Consider the following 15,672-nt stretch of genomic DNA (forward strand, 5'->3'; position numbering starts at 1 on the left):
AGAGGAATGGGAGTGAGAGTAGGCAAAACGAACTGCAGTTTAGTAGGAAAACTGCAGGGGGCTCTTTACCATATTTTTCTTCCTTCTTTTTCCTTTTCCAAAGCTTGGCAGAGTCCATCATAGACAAGAGCAAGGAAAAAGGTGGGTAGGGGAGTTTCAGTAGCTGACCACTCATATTCAGTCTACCTATAATTATATGGGATTAAAGAGCATCGATTGAATAGTGTATGCAGAAAATGAACGGATAAAATGCTGAGCATACAATAATCTTGATGCACCCTAACCTTAGTTCTATGTCTTCATGATAGTCATCCACTAAATATTATTTAGGACCCACGAGATGCACGGAGAAGTGCACTCATGGCCAGTCAGTCTGGGGTGAGTTCATTCAACCCCATAAACATTTCCCTGGTGGAGCAGTACTGACCCCTGCTAGCGACAAGGCCCCACCCAGGCACGGATCATTCTGGGGGGGCTGGGAGACAACAGGCAAGCAGGTGGCGATAATGCTAGGGAAGAAATAAAACCAGGTGGCAGTGTAGTGTGTGAGGGGAATGTGTCAGGAGGTGGGGAAGGCTTGCCTGACAAGGTGATGTTTCATCTGAGACCTAACAGCATAGGTCTTAGGGAAGAGCATTCCAGACACACGGAGCAGCAAGCCTAAGAACATTGGAGGGAGGCCAGTGTGGCTGGAGCACTAGAAAAAAGGGGGTGATAGGAGGTGTTGAGGCTGGAGGGGGCCATGGGTCAGATGAGGCAGGGCCTGTAGGTCAAAGGGTGACATGCTCGAATGGCATGTTGAGAACAGACTGGGCGAGGGGGACAAGAGGGACATCAGAAAACCAGGGAGGGAGAGTAGTGCAAGTTGTCAGGGTAAGAGGTGAGGTGAATTGTGCGTCTGTTATATGTTTGGAGCCAGGAGGAAGCCCTGGAAATTGGTTTGGTCCCTGCCCCCAGGAGCTTACTCTTCGGGAAGGAACAGAAAGGAACAGCTTGTGAAACACGAAGGCAAGAGCTACGGGACTGCAGAGCCACTGTCAGCCACTTGCCCTGCTTCCACGAGCTTTTACTGGGTTACTCCAGCTTTGATTTGCGGTGTACTTAGACTTCTTAATTTGTTTTTTCCAAAATGAAAATGTTTTGGTTATCTGAGTGCAGAGATAACATATTTAGAAAACATAAGCAACCAATCAAAGTGCAAAGATGAGAGGGAGAAGTCACCTAAAATCCCACCATCCTCAGAGATGTTGGCATTTTGTGAACATCCTTGCAGATGTTTTGTGTATTTGAAGACACACATGCAAGACATACTGTATGGTTGCCTGGCTTTGTTCTCTGGATGTGGTAAAGGTCTGTAAGGCTCCACCAAGTAAAAGTAGGCTGCTCACCACAGATGTGTGCGTGGAGACAGGACCTGACCTGTTCTGGAGTGCCAGATGGTGTAGGAGGGTGCCTGCTCAGGCGGGCAGGTTGGGCGGTGAGACCCACGTCTCCTTCCTCTTACATAGGGGCTCTGGCCTAAGAGGGCAGGCAAAGAACCCAGTAGGCGTCTGGCACATCCCTGAACGTGAGCCCTTGGCCATGGAGCCTGGCTGCTTTGGAAAGGGGTAGGGGTTCTGAGACTGGTCCTTGTCTACAAGTTTGCCCAGGAGCCTGGAGTCCTGCCTACATCTCTGTCCCACGGTTTCCCTGGCTGAAGAGAGCCCAGCAAGGTCATGCTGCAGGGGGAGATATGGACTACAGGTGGCGCTGTGGACTCACGACCCAGCCCACCACCAGGAACCATGAGAGAGGCCCCTCTCAAACTTGTCCCAGGACCTCTCCAACTGCCACTCTGCTGCAAGTGCAGGTCCCTATCCCTACAAGAGGTTTCCACCTCCAGCCTCCATTTACGATTTGCTGGACCTGGATCCCCTCTCCCCACCTATCCTCAGAGCAACACCTTACCAGGAGCTAAAGGCCCAGTACCAGCATTTCCTCTGCAAAGCCTTCCTGACCTCTCCCCACCCGAAGCCGCTCCCTCCCTCCGTGCGTGCCTCTCCCACCAGCTGCGGCTCGGCCTGGTTGTGACCACCTGCGTGCGTGCTCAGCACGAGGCCTGGCACAGAACCGGCATCGCAGAGAATCAATCCACCAGTTCAGTCTTGTAGGCCAGCGCTGAGGGGGAGGGGTGGGTCATAAAAACCCCTGAACCTGGACTGAACCTCTGCCTCAAAGACCTTCAACAAGACCTTTCTCTCTCTGGGCCTCAGCTTCTTCATCTGTGAAATGAAAACTATGGCTCGCAGTGAGAGTCCTCTCCCCACCCCTGGCAGGAGAGGTGAGGAGTGATTTGTTCAATGTCTTACAGTTCTCAAGGCTCAGCTCTGATCCACAGAGATGACTAACCCCAGGTGTCAGGAGACCGCTGCCCCTGTCCCCTACCCCCAGGTGCGGCAATGCTGGGCCTCCTCTGTCCCCACTGGCTTTGGTGGAGGGAGCCCCAAGGGGGCCTGTGCCAACCCAGCAACAGGCTCCACCCCCTCCACAAACACCACCTCTGAACATACGCCCTTTAGCTTATTTAAAGTCAACAGACTTGTTTATTATGAAAATGATGTAAGCACTGTAGGCATTTTGAAAACTGGAGAAAAAACAGCCAACACGCACCGTTTCCCCAACCTTCCACTGCCCCTGAACCAAGACGGAATTAAAACCAGCAACGAACCCTGTCCTGTTTTTTTGCAGGCCCTCTTAAGCTCATCTCCTCCCCTGTACCCTCATCTTCCTGACCAGCCCAGAGAGGCTGTCAGTGGCAGTCCCATTTACAGATAAAGAACAGATTCAGGGTGGGAGGGACCTGCCCAAGGTCACCTGGCTGGAAAAGCCAGGCCCTGGAACTGTCAGTGTAATTGTACACTTACTACAACGAGGCTGCCCCTCAGACTGGGATTGCCTGCCTTCAGAAGGTCACACTCCAGATGGGGAAAAAGAGGGCCAACACCCCCTATATTCATTCAACAATGTGCTGACACTTGGCCGTCCACCCGGGGTGAGGGAAAAGCATGGGCTTTAGGGGAATCCTGTGAATGTGAATCCTGACTATGCTGTGTGACCAGGGAAAGTCACTTCACCTCTCTAGTGTCAGTACCATATCTGGAAATTGAGTATAATGGTACTCATCTCACAGGATTCTGGCAAAAGTAAGTGAAGCGCCCAAAGTAAAAGCTACACTGCCCAAAGCAAACATGGAAGTCACTAACCTGCAAACATCAGCCAACTGTTTGGCCCAGAAGAGCCTAGTCTTCCTTCCTGAGCAGGATCTTGCCAGGCTGGGGTCTCAGGCTCCCTGCCTTCAGGACTGGCTTCCTTGGGTGCTCTGGAAACACCCTTCTGGCCAGGTCTCCCAGTCCCAGTTTCCCCTGCTCCTTGTTTTCCCCAGGGCCTCCCCAGGGCCCCATCTGAACACCAGTTGCCAGGGATGAGCCTCCCTCTTAAAGAGACATACTAGTGGCCATAAGGGCCGACACACCAATCCTCCTGGGTCTGTGCCTCAGGGCAATTCACTTCCTCTCTCTGGGTTTCAGTGTCCTCATCACTGAAATGGGTTGACGTGAGAATTCAGGAAGAGACTGTGAAAGGTATTTGTAAGAAAACTGGTTCACTACAGGTCTAAGGTTAGGTGTGCTACTTTTGAGAGCTTATCTTTGTTTGTCTTTGGAGCAGTGGACCCAATCCATAGGAGACAAACACCTGTCCTGCCCTGTGAGCCCCATCCTACGGCTTCCGGATTCCAGCATCAGGGGTGGGGCCCAGGCATCTGCATTTAACCAGTTCCCTAGAAATTCTTAAGCAATGGAACAGGTGTCAGTGGCGAGATATTAGAGACTAATTGGGGCAGTTCCAGCTCCACCCACAGGCACTAGACTAGGTGGGCCCTGCCAGTGGCCAGAGTCCCAGAGGCCAGATCTGGGTGGAGCAGGAGGTGCAGGGGAATGAGCTTGGTCTTCTCTCCCATGGAGATGGTTTTGTTTGCTGTCTGCATCCACAAAACAAAAGCTGCTTGTTTTGTTCCCTACGGTGTTCCCAGGATCCAGAACAGTGTCTGGTACGAGACGTCTGGTTAATGAATAAACCAAACTCTGCTGCAGGGCCTGGAAAGAAAGAAAGATTTTTCCTTTTGCCTCAGGCTCCAATATGACTCTTCAGTACGATTATTGATCCTGTCTTTAAAAATTTTTTTTGATATTTTGTTCATCATGAATTGTTTTGCATTAATTTTGATTTTTAAAAATATTACATTTAAATGCTATTTATATTGATGCTGCTTTAAATTTTGGTGCTGCTTTAAATTGTGTGCCTGCAGCCAGTCCCTCACTCACCCTGGTTTTGGCCTTGTCAGCCTGATAGGTGCTCTGTGCAGCCTTGGGCACATCCCTTTCCTTTTTCTTCATCAAGTGGAGACAATAACACCTCGTAGAGCTGCTGTGAGAATGAATGAAGATGTATGGTCCAGTAGCCAGTATGGTGGCTGGCACATCGTAAGAGATCGATAAGTATCAGTTATGAATAGTTTACTTTTTATAGTCCTGTCAGTTGGGGATTATGTCCCCATTATGTAGATGAAGAAACTGAGGCTCAGTGAGGGAAGGTGATCTGTTCAAGTTCTAATAATTAGCGGGGACCATATAACTGCCGTTTCCTGTACTTTGACTCCAGTGGTCTCCTCAGGGCAACTACCAAAACAGAAAAACAGAGAGATGATCAAAAGTATGGTAGACAGGAGCCGGCACGGTGGCTCAGGCGGTTGGAGCTCCATGCTCCTAACTCTGAAGGCTGCCGGTTCGATTCCCACATGGGCCAGTGGGCTCTCAACCACAAGGTTGCCAGTTCAATTCCTCGAGTCCGGCAAGGGATGGTGGGCTCCGCCCCCTGCAACTAAAATTGAACACGGCACCTTGAGCTGAGCTGCAGCTGAGCTCCCGGATGGCTCAGTTGGTTGGAGCGTGTCTTCTCAACCACAAGGTTGCCGGTTTGACTCCTGCAAAGGATGGTGGGCTGCCCCCTGCAATTAGCAATGGCAACTGGACCTGGAGCTGAGCTGCGCCCTCCACAACTAAGACTGAAAGGACGACAACTTGACTTGGAAAAAAGTCCTGGAAGTACACACTGTTCCCCAATAAAGTCCTGTTCCCCTTGCCCAATAAAATCTTTAAAAAAAGAAAAAAGTATGGTAGACAGTGGTGCCACTCGTAGGTGTGTGGATGAGTGTGTCTTTGTAGGACCAAAACTGCCAGAGTTGATCACAGGCATCAGGGTAAAGATGGTAAATGCAGCAAAAATCTCTTCCCAGGCACAGCCTCAAGCTGAACCCCTGGGAGTACAGAAGATCTGGAGGTGGTCCTTTGGCTCTGGAGTGTGGAAGGAGGCAGAAATAGAGAGCCCCGGAGAAGAGGAAGCTGCAGTCAACACACTTCCAAGGGGGAAAAAATCTATGAAATTCATGATGACACCATCACCCAGAGACAGCCTGCTACTTCTCTGTTACAAAAATGGAATTGGGCCGGTCCGGTGGCTCAGGTGGTTGGAAACGGTGCTCCTAACACGGAGATTCCCAAATGGGTCAGTGAGTTGCGCCCTCTACAGCTAAGATTGTGAACAAAACAATGCCTTTCCCTGGAGCTGGGCTGCGGTGAACAGCCAGAAGTCAGCATGAGCTCTGCCTGCGGCCTGTGGCTACCGTTTGCGTCCCGTAGCGGCTGGTGGCCAGCATGAGTGGCCGGCAGCCAGCGTGAGTGGCCGGCAACCATCGTGACCGGCCGGCAGCCATCGTGACTGGCAGGCAGCAGGTGAGAGCTGCTGTGAGCGGCAGACTGGTGACTGACTGTCTCAGCCCGGGGGAACGCAAGGCTCATAATACCAGCATGGGCCAGGGAGCTGTGTCCTACACAACTAGATTGAGAAACAACCGCTTGAACCGGAGTGAGGGGGTAGGTGGAAGGGGGGGAAATGGAATCATGCTTTTTCCATGTTAAATCTTCTACAATACAAATTTTCACGGTTTCATCTTATAGATGGACCATAGTTAATCTAACCAATCCCCATTTTCCCCCCTTTGCTTATTTTCTGAAAGTTGAATTGCTGGCTCAAAGGATCTGCACATTTTTAAGACTTGACAGGCAATAACTGTTGAATCAGTAACAGTATCAAGCACGTCTATACAATTTGGAGTGTGCCTGCTATGTGCCAAGTACTACGTGGGCTCTTTTACACTTTTTTCTTTTCATGTGGAAGCAATCCTGCAAAGTAGGTGGTGTCCTTACCATTTCACACATGGAGACACAAAGCTTAGAGAAGTGAAGTGACCTGTCCAAAGTCACATAGTGGTGGAGCTAGGAAGGCAATCTAGAACTGACTCCAAAGTCAATGTGATGGTTAAATAGTTATGAATCGAGGGATGCAGGTGCAGGTTTCTTGAAGGAGGTGGACCGTGAAATGAGCCTTATGAGGTGGACAGAATAACAGCAGGAGGAGTGAGGTAGGAGAGGGCCATCTGGCAAAGTCCAGAGCCTGAGCAAAGGCCATTAGGTGATCTCTTAAAGCTCAAGATTTGTAGGGCAAAGGCGTTAGCAGGGAGGGGCGAGTCATAGAGTGATTGATGGCAGGCGGGGGAAGATGGGACAGCCCGGACTCCCTGAATCCCGCCCTCGCTCCACCCCTCACTGCACTGCGGATTCGAGGTCCCGCCCGCCTCCCGCCCCTCCACCACCGGATGCAATCAGAATCAGCCCGCCACGGACCAACTCCGGCCCCGCCTTTCTCTTCCGGGTTCTAGCCCTCCTTTCCCGCCGGGCCTGCCCCGCCTCCGTGTGGGTTGAACCAATCCGACCGTTCCTGCCGTGTTCTGCTCCGCTATATTCCACGCCCCTTCTCCGCCTGGTGCAATCAGAATCATCCTTACCAGTCCGCCCAGGCCCCGTCCGAGCCCTCCCCTCCAGCCGAGACCACGCCCTGGTCACGCCCCTCCGCTTGCGGACCCCGCCCCTCCCAGACCCCGCCCTATCAGTGTCTTCGCGACGCGGCTCCCCGGCCACATCCAGCGAACTCCGCCGGGCTCGCGGAGCTGCAGACATGGCTGTGACCGCTGAGGGCGCCCGCAGGAAGGAGCGCGTCCTCTGCCTGTTTGACGTGGACGGGACCCTCACGCCGGCTCGCCAGGTAGGGCTTCGACGTTCGGAATCTCCGGTCGGGAATGTCACGCGGACACCCGGAGGTCTAAGGTGGGGACTGCGGCGGCGTGACCCGGACCCCCGAGACTGAGTGTGGGATGCAGCAGTACCCGGCCCCTGACACCCCGGGCCGACCGCTGGGAATGATGGGCACCCGGACGCCCACGTCACAACCCCGAAGCGTCTGTGCCCACGTTCTGCACGGAGGCATCGGAGCTGAGTCGGATTCTGGAGGGAGGGGGCTGCAAGCGGGGGCCTACCTTCCATTCCTACCCCTCCTCCAGGCTTCCACACCCTAAGGCCTTGCTCAGGGACGCCCCTACCACCCCAGCCGGAGCTCCCACTCCACCCAGTTCTGCCCTAGGATGCACAGTATCCCGAAACTGGCATCTGAACCCAGGTTCCAAACTGGGAACCCCTGAGCGCACCCAAACGTCAGAGTCGCCATCTGGTGGGGGCCGGGGAGTCTCGGAGCCATCCCACCGGACCTTTGCGGGCCTGGGCCTGCGTTTAGTTTCTTGAGCCCCTCACCCACTTCCACCCCGGCGGTGGAAGGAGGGAGGGAGGGCTTACTGTACCTGTTCTGTTGAGCATGGACTCCGCCCACCTCGAGGTGAGAGTTCTCAGGCCTAAACTGGTCGAATTGGGGATATTGTGGCACTGGGAGGGTGGGAGTGCAGTTCTTCTAAACTTTAGAATCTAAAGGCATCTCACAGGTGTTGCTCCTCCAACCTCTGCTCCACACCCAGTTTTTCTCCCATTGTATCTCACTCTGGATGAGCCTCCAGACCCATCCTCACTAGCTGGGTGCTTGGATAAGCAGGCCTCTTTCTTGCTGGCCCTGAGTGTACTCTACCCTCCAGTTTGGGGGCACAAGGACCAACTGAGGAATCTCCTAGAGCAGGGAACCAGTAGGGCTGGGTTGCGGCGCAGAGGCTGATGGGAACACAGGTCTTAGCTTCCCCTCTTAGGCTCAGGTGGGCCCTGGCTTGAGCCCTGGGGGCATTGGGAGGAATCAGGCCACCCTGCCTTCCAGCAGCTCCCAGGGTCCTCAGGGATGGAAGAAAGATGACAGTGAAGAGAGGGTGGCAGAGTCTAAGAACAGCCCCAACCCTTTCCCCCCACTCTTTGCTCCACTGACTCAACAGCCTGTACAAGAATAGTGTGTTAATGCTATCCACCAATGTTATTGCCAGGCCCTGTCCTTAGTGCTTTCTAAAAGTTAATTTTTAATTAGACACGTAGTCATGAATGCATTCTCTTTTAAAGAATAAAAACATAACAGAAAGCTCAAGTCCCCTCTGCTTATGTCAGGATCCCACCCCCGCCCCTAAATAACCTGGTTGCCTGTCATGTGGCTTCCTTCAAGACCTTTATCTGGATCTGTTTGCCCAGAGGAAATATTAAGCAGTGTCTTCTGAGGCTTTTTAAAAAATAAGTGGTATCATACATCATACTGTGCGTGCTTTCCTGCAACTTACTTTTGTCAATTAGCATGTTTTAGGACTCGCCCATATTGGAGTACAGGCCTGCCTTATTCTGTGTAACCACAGGATTGTATTTCAGAGCAGGTATGTGCCATTCTCTGATTGACAAGCATTTAAGTTGTTTGCAGTTTTCCATTATTTTAAACCATACCCCAATGAACCCCCATATACACATGGGCAAGAGAAGTGGAAATTCTGGGTGACGGGACACGTGCATTTTAAGTTTTAATAGATCTTGCTAAATTATCTTCCAAAATGGCTCTACCAATTTTCACTCTCACCAGCAGCATTTGAGAGTGCCTGCTTCCCCTACATTGTCATCCACTCTTGATATTGTCATCTTTGAATATCTGAATGTTTGAAAACATGGATTATAACTCATTCGTTTACATTTCCTTGGTGGGGAATCTTTTCACATGATCAGTCACTGGTTCATTGTTCATTTTCATTTAATCCTAACAGTGACCCCCCACACTCCAGCTGGTGCTACTGTGATCCCCATTTTGTAGATGGAACAAAGAAGGCAAAGAAAGGCAAAGCAATTTGCTCAAGGTCATCCTGCTGTGGAGGGACTTGAGCCAGAGTATGAGCCCAAGTGCATCTAATTTTTTAAGATCTGGGCTCTAAACCTTGAACGGCCTCAGATCCGGTGAACATCCTGGATCCTGAGCACCCAAGAAAGGGCTGAGTGGAGATCCCAGACATGCGGACAGCCAGTCCTGTGCTTCTCTGCCCCGCTGCAGAAAATTGACCCTGAGGTGGCTGCCTTCCTGCAGAAGCTGCGAAGTAGAGTGCAGATCGGCGTGGTGGGCGGCTCGGACTACTCCAAGATTGCTGAGCAGCTGGGAGAGGGGGACGAAGGTAGGAGGAGCTGGCCAGAGCCAGCTCCACAGTCGGGGTGGTAGTGGGAGGTGGGGAGTTCGGGAGATCCCTGGACCCATGGGCCTTCAAAGACCCGGTCCTGCTTCTGTGGAGCAAAGCAAGTAGAAGGAACAGCCAGATGTTTCTTTCTCTCACTGATTCAGCAACCATTTAGTGAGCACCTATCATGTGCTTGGTGCTGAGCCAGGCTTTGGAACAGCAGGCAGAATCCTGCCCTTACATAGATTACATCTCAGTTCTCCCTGCTGGGTCTCGATTTCTTCATCTTTAAAATGGGCATAATCAGTACTGAAAATGACCAGGTGTGAACTTCCTTTCATGAAATCCTCACAACCAAGCTTCAGGGTGGATTAAATGATTATACCATTTAACAGAGGGAAGATTCTGAAGTCACTCAGCAAATTTTTGGACCCACAACCCCTGTGTCAGCTGAGTTCTTGATCTCAGCTCAAGGCAAAATGCCTCCAGCTCCTCAAAGGAGAGACTTCCTTGAATTTCCCTTTGCCCCACCCCCTTGTTCATTCCATCAGCCAGTCCCAAAATATTTCCCTGTGTGTCCTGTCTCCATCTCCACTGCCCCACCATTCAGGTGATTACCTCCCACCTGAACCCTGTAACAGACTCCTGGCCGTGTTCCCTATGCCTCCCCACTCCTGCCCAATCCAGCCACTTCTCTTGGCATCCGGAGCTGAGAACTGCCCCATGCAAGTCCAGAGGGGCTGTGGGAGCACAGAGCAGAAATGATGCCCTCTGCTGAGGAGTCCCGGAAGGCTTCCAGAGGAGGGAGCTGGGGATCTTGGAGGAGTGGTGGGGGAGGAAAGAGGGAGGGCATTCCAGGCAGCGGCACCTACGTGAGCAAAGGCCCAGAATTGTGACGGGCTTGTTTGCTTATTTGGAAAAAAACCAAAGCTGCAAGTGAGGAGGTTACACAAGCAGGTTTGGGATGGAACAAATGGAATTTGAAGGCCAAACCAAGGAGTGTGGGCATCACTCTCTCTTCAGCTCTGGGTACCCGGTCTCATGCTGTCTCTTTCTCCCTTGGCCTCTGTGTATCCCTGAAGTCATTGAGAAGTTTGATTACGTGTTTGCCGAGAACGGGACAGTGCAGTATAAGTATGGACGACTGCTTTCCAAGCAGGTCAGTGGCCCCCGGGGCCTTAGCCCCGGCTACTTTTCCACAGTGAGACATTTCATGGGTACTTCTGTCCATGCCCACCACATGCCCTGTGTTTCTTACCCAGACCATCCAGAACCACCTCGGGGAGGAGCTGCTGCAGGATTTGATAAACTTCTGCCTCCGCTACATGGCCCTACTGAGACTGCCGAAGAAGCGGTGAGACCCCATCCGGCCTTGTGTCGTTTCCTCCTCCCAGTGCTGGGCCTGAGGAGGAAGGGGGGGGACTGTCTCCAAGGGGACCTGGAGATGCCAGGCCCAGACTTATTGGTGTGTGGATTCCTGTTCCCTGTGAAGTCCAGACGGGCTGGATTGAATTCAGGGCATTGTCCTTCTCTCTGGCTCCCCACCCTTGTCACCCCTAGTGGGACCTTCATCGAGTTCCGGAATGGCATGCTGAACATCTCGCCCATCGGCCGGAGCTGCACCCTGGAGGAGCGAATCGAGTTTTCGGAACTGGACAAGGTGCCACCAGCCGTGCACCATTAGGCTGTAGGACCTCAGCACTCAACCTCTCTGAGCCTTTATTTCTCGTCAGTGACGTGGATTGGGGGGGGTTCTGATAGAGCCAATACCCTTTCGGACCTGCCAGGTGCTGTGGTTGTGGGCATGGTGCATCTTTCCAACCCCGCTGGCTTCCCTCCCCTGGTGATGGGAACCACCAACCACCGACTTACTTAAGCCAAGCCCTTGGCATGCCTTCCACCTTCCCACCCGCACAGGGTCCAACAGTCATTCCTTTTGATTCAGCCTCCAGGGTTGGTCTCAAATCTGTTCACCTGTGTATGTGTCTCCCCTGCTGCCACCTTAAAACTCTGCCAGTCTGTTCTGCAGCAGTGCCAAAGCACATCTGCCCTGTCCACTCCCTGCTGCCAGTCCTTCCGTGGCTCCCCTTGCCAACTGGACAACATCGCAGCCTCCTGCCGTGGTGCCCTGAGCCATGGGGGATCTTCCTGGCTCAGGCCAAGCCCGTCAGCCTTCTTTCTGTCTGTGCTTGGGACATACCAAGGTCCCTCTGGCCTTTGGATGTGTTGCCCCTGCTCTACCTTGACTTGCATTTTATTTGTCATCCTCACTGCCCACCCCCTCCTTTTCAGGGATGGAGTGAGTCCATCTGTCCAAGCCTTTTCATGCTGGCCCGTCCCTGTCCTCTCTGACCTGGCCTTCTCCCCCCCTCCCACCCCTTTCGCTCTCTATTCCGGCCATGTCCTCTTTGCTGATTCTAAAGATAGCAGGCAGTCTGCCACTTAGGGCTGTGCCTGCTGCCCTCCGACGTGATATGTCCTCTCACCTCCTTCACGTGGGCTCAAATGTCACCTTCTCAGTGGGACTTTCCCCAAGCATTACATTTAACATTGTACCTCCTGCTCTTCTGATTTCTCCCCAAGCAGTCATCACTACCTTCCTAAAACATTGTATCACCAGTTGTTTAAATCTTGGTTATTGTCTGGCTCCCCTACCAAAGCTGTAAGCTCCTTAAGGACAGGGATTTCTGTGGCTGTTCACCGCCGAATCCCCTATGCCCAGCACATGCCTGGCACATAGCATGTGCTCTAGAAATACTTTTTGAATGGATGAACTCGGTGGTGTAATCCCCATTTTATGAATGAGGAAACTCAGGCTCAGAGAGGGGAAGTGACTTGCCCAGGGTCACATAGGGAATTGATTACAGAGCAAAAAATTTGAACTTGAGACCCCGCCCATAGCTTAAGGTCACAGTGCTGGTCCCTGTTGAGGCTGGACATGGCCCATGGCGCTGTCCAGTGACCAGTCTGGTTCTCCAGAGACAGGAGGTGCAGCCATCCTGGGCCATGTGGGAACATTTATTCAGAGAAGTTAGGCGACTTGCCCATGGTCACACAGCAGCGAGGCCTGGAACGCCGGCAGCCTGCCTTTATCTCTCAGGCTGGGTCATATGTGGCCTTAGAGCTCATGTCCTCCCTAGACCACTTCTCCAGGCACCCGACCGCTGGCCACCACCTGCCTTCCTTTCCATTCCAGTCCCACCCAACTCCGACTAAAACGCAGTACTAGGCACTCTACTCCCGTGCTCCGAAATCCTCCGTGGCTTTTGGTCCCCAGGGGGTGTCCAAACTCCCCAACCAGGCTCTAGGCTTTCTGTGAGCTGATCATCCTTCCGAGATCTCAGCACTGCTTTGGCCACACGGGGACTGCCCCACGTGCCTCGGCCACAGCCGTGCCGAGTCTACCCCTCCAGGCCCGGCATGGTTATTCCCCTCTGTGGCCCCAGCAGGGCCAAGCTAGGGATCCTCAGGCTAGTGAGTGGCTGTTTCCTTACTCCATCTTTGTAGATATGCTACAGACTTTCATGGTCCTGCCAAGGGGTGGGGTCTGGACACCGCTGGGCATTGTGTGCTTCGTGCTATGGCCATGCCTGGCTTCCTGCTGACCTCTCTCTGAGCATCCACTCATTTACAGTCTTCATATGCTCTTGGCTTCTCACGCTCCTTTCTGGTGCCTGAGCCATGGTTTTCATTGTTGCGCTGGGCAGAGCTGACGGGGCTGAGCCCTATCCTGAGATGGACTTGTGACTTGGGACTTAGACTGCCCCATCTCCCAACATGCTTCCCCAAGCCTCTACGCCAAGGTGGTCTTCACACCCCGCCCACCTCAGTGGCAGGATCTGGCACTGAGTTCATGCACAGACCTCAGTTTCCCATCTGTCAAGTAGGGGACATGATATCCACCTGGAAGACTTAATGAGCTCACACGAATTGTGTGCCCAGCACAGGACTGGCACACAGCGGCCCTCTGAGCCTCAGTCTGCTCCCTTCCCTCTTACAGAAGGAGAAGATCCGGGAGAAGTTCGTGGAAGCCCTGAAAACTGAGTTTGCTGGCAAAGGGCTGAGGTTCTCCCGAGGTACGTCCACCCCACGGAGGGCCTAAGAGCCCTGCACAAGAGCCCACCCTGGGACCTCACTGCCAAGGCCAGGCTGCACTCCCCAGAAACTCCTCCCAGCCCTCAGGGGCAGGCTGAGCCCAAACAGGCAGGACCCCCCAGTATTCAGGCCCCCCAGTCTTGCCCACCTAACCCCACTCAACACCCCACCACCCACCCAGTTGCTCAGGCCAAAATCTGAAGCGTCTCCCTTGAGTTTTCTCCCTCACCCTCTCTCATGTCTAGTCTACGAGCCAGTCCCAGGGTCCTGTGTGCAGAACACTTCTGGAATCTGACCAGCGCTCACACCTCCGCTGCCAGCAGCCTCATTCCAGGCTCCATCTGCTAACTAATGCAGCTCTCTCCCTCTGCCACCTCAGCCCACAGTCCATTCCCCAGTGTCCAGAGAGATCCTCACTGAAAAACAGACCATGTCACACCCTGCCCAGAGCCCTCCAATCACTTTCCTTATAACACCCAGGACCCCTCCCTGGCCCGCAGGGCCCGCATGCCCTCACCTCTGCCTCCTCCTTTTCTGTCCCCGGGACACCACGCCCTCCCCTGCCTTGGGGACCATGCTCACAGGGCCTGGAATTCCACTCCCTGGCCATCGCCACTCTGGCTCAGGTCTCAGCTCCGTGTCGTATCCTCAGAGAGGTCTCCCCTGACCACGCTGGCTGGGGAGCGTCCCTTCCTCCTCTCCACTGAGCTGGTCTGGTCTGTTTACCGCCTGATCTCCCACCTGGATCGTAGCTCCAGTGAGGACCCCGAGTCCGTGCCATGCTTTGTGCCTGGCACTCAGTAGGCACTCGGGTTGTTGAATGCCACTCTGCTGGCCTCTGTCTGCCCCGCAGGAGGCATGATCAGCTTTGACGTCTTCCCTGAGGGCTGGGACAAGCGCTACTGCCTGGATAGCCTGGACCAGGACAGCTTCGACACCATCCACTTCTTTGGGAATGAGACCAGCCCTGTGAGTGGGGCTCAACCCAGGTTCCTCCCACCCCAAGTCAGGCCCAGGTCAAGGCCAGGAAGAGACCTGGGAGACAGCCAGTGCTTCACTAGCCCCATTGCACAGATTGGACAGCTGGAGCCCAGAGCTGGCTGGACACTTGCCCCATGTCCCCTCCAGTTAGGGCAGACCTGGTGAAGGCCAAGAAGGGGGTCTTTCTGGCGGCTCTGAGGGGACAGGAGGAGGGGCAGCTCTACAGGAGTCAGTGTGGGGGGAGGACCCCATGCCCGGGTGGTGCTGGCCCCCCACCCTGGGAGCCTTGTCCAGGCACCACGTGTGTATGTGCCTTCTCTGCCCTTTCTGTGTGCAGGGTGGGAACGACTTTGAGATCTTCGCCGATCCCCGGACTGTGGGCCACAGCGTGGTCTCCCCTCAGGACACAGTGCAGCGATGCCGCGAGATCTTTTTCCCGGAGACGGCCCACGAGGCATGAGCGGGACTTCCAGAGACCTCTGCCCAGGCCTAAAGAGAGCCCCTGGCCTGGGTTTTGGGTGGGGTGCCAGGGCCCCTCCTCCTCTGGCCCAGGACACCTGCCTCACATTACCTGCTGCAAGGCCCACCTTGATGGGACCAGGGTCCGTGTGGACGCCTGTCCAGCGGTGAGCTCCTGGGGAGCTGTGTTTGTCGTCCTTCACCTGCCTGGCGCTGGCTACAGCTGCTGCTTATACCTCTGAACAGAATGGGTTTCTGTCTACACTGGGAGGAGGCATGTGTGAGCGTTGGAATGAGACAGAGCCGGCCCTGCCTGCCTGGCCCAGGCAGTGGGGAAAGTGCATATTTGCAAGAACTTGATCACAAACATTAAAGTTCCCGGTACAAGGTATGACTTCATTTCTGTCTGAACGGATAGTTGGTCTCCATCACAGGTGCTGTTCCAGCCACCACTTTGCAGATAAGGAAACAGGCACAGGAGGCAGGGACTTGCCCCAGGTGACTCAGGAAGTCTTTGATGCAGTCAAGGAGGGTGGGCCATTGAAACCCCAAACAAGGGCCGGTTTGGGGGGTCCTTCTCC

The 15,672-nt window shown here is 53.8% G+C and overlaps 2 protein-coding genes across 3 annotated transcripts in view; one reads left to right on the forward strand and one right to left on the reverse strand.

Annotated features, from left to right (window-relative positions):
* XRCC6 (X-ray repair cross complementing 6) overlaps positions 1 to 3,446 on the reverse strand; it is a 44,085-nt gene extending 40,639 nt beyond the window's left edge. The window contains exon 1 of the mRNA XM_081060776.1: positions 3,243 to 3,446. The gene's annotated coding sequence lies outside the window, so the exon portion shown is untranslated. The remainder of the gene's footprint in view (positions 1 to 3,242) is intronic.
* A 3,063-nt stretch (positions 3,447 to 6,509) lies between these two features.
* Positions 6,510 to 15,490, forward strand: PMM1 (phosphomannomutase 1). Of its 2 annotated transcripts, none has more exons than XM_081060780.1 (8): positions 6,510 to 7,197; positions 9,439 to 9,556; positions 10,639 to 10,715; positions 10,819 to 10,910; positions 11,117 to 11,216; positions 13,557 to 13,632; positions 14,505 to 14,620; positions 14,970 to 15,490. In XM_081060780.1, the coding sequence occupies exons 1-8, from the start codon at positions 6,655 to 6,657 to the stop codon at positions 15,090 to 15,092; spliced, it is 1,245 nt and encodes a 414-aa protein (XP_080916906.1). In that variant the 5' UTR covers positions 6,510 to 6,654; the 3' UTR covers positions 15,093 to 15,490. The 2 variants fall into 2 exon arrangements, with proteins under 2 accessions (XP_080916906.1, XP_080916907.1); XM_081060781.1 differs by having other exon boundaries at positions 7,017 to 7,197; positions 9,412 to 9,556; positions 14,970 to 15,489.
* The last annotated feature ends 182 nt before the right edge of the window (positions 15,491 to 15,672 follow it).

The sequence above is a fragment of the Rhinolophus hipposideros genome (assembly GCF_964194185.1).
Source record: "Rhinolophus hipposideros genome assembly, chromosome: 9".
NCBI classification, from domain to species: Eukaryota; Metazoa; Chordata; class Mammalia; order Chiroptera; family Rhinolophidae; genus Rhinolophus; species Rhinolophus hipposideros.

Excerpts from the sequence above, each read along its gene's own strand:
- PMM1 (XM_081060780.1), top strand. The coding sequence starts at position 6,655 with ATGGGACAGCCCGGACTCCCTGAATCCCGCCCTCGCTCCACCCCTCAC. Across the intron at positions 9,557-10,638 it reads GCTGGGAGAGGGGGACGAAG|TCATTGAGAAGTTTGATTAC; the intron begins GTAGGAGGAGCT and ends GTATCCCTGAAG. Across the intron at positions 14,621-14,969 it reads TTGGGAATGAGACCAGCCCT|GGTGGGAACGACTTTGAGAT; the intron begins GTGAGTGGGGCT and ends TTCTGTGTGCAG.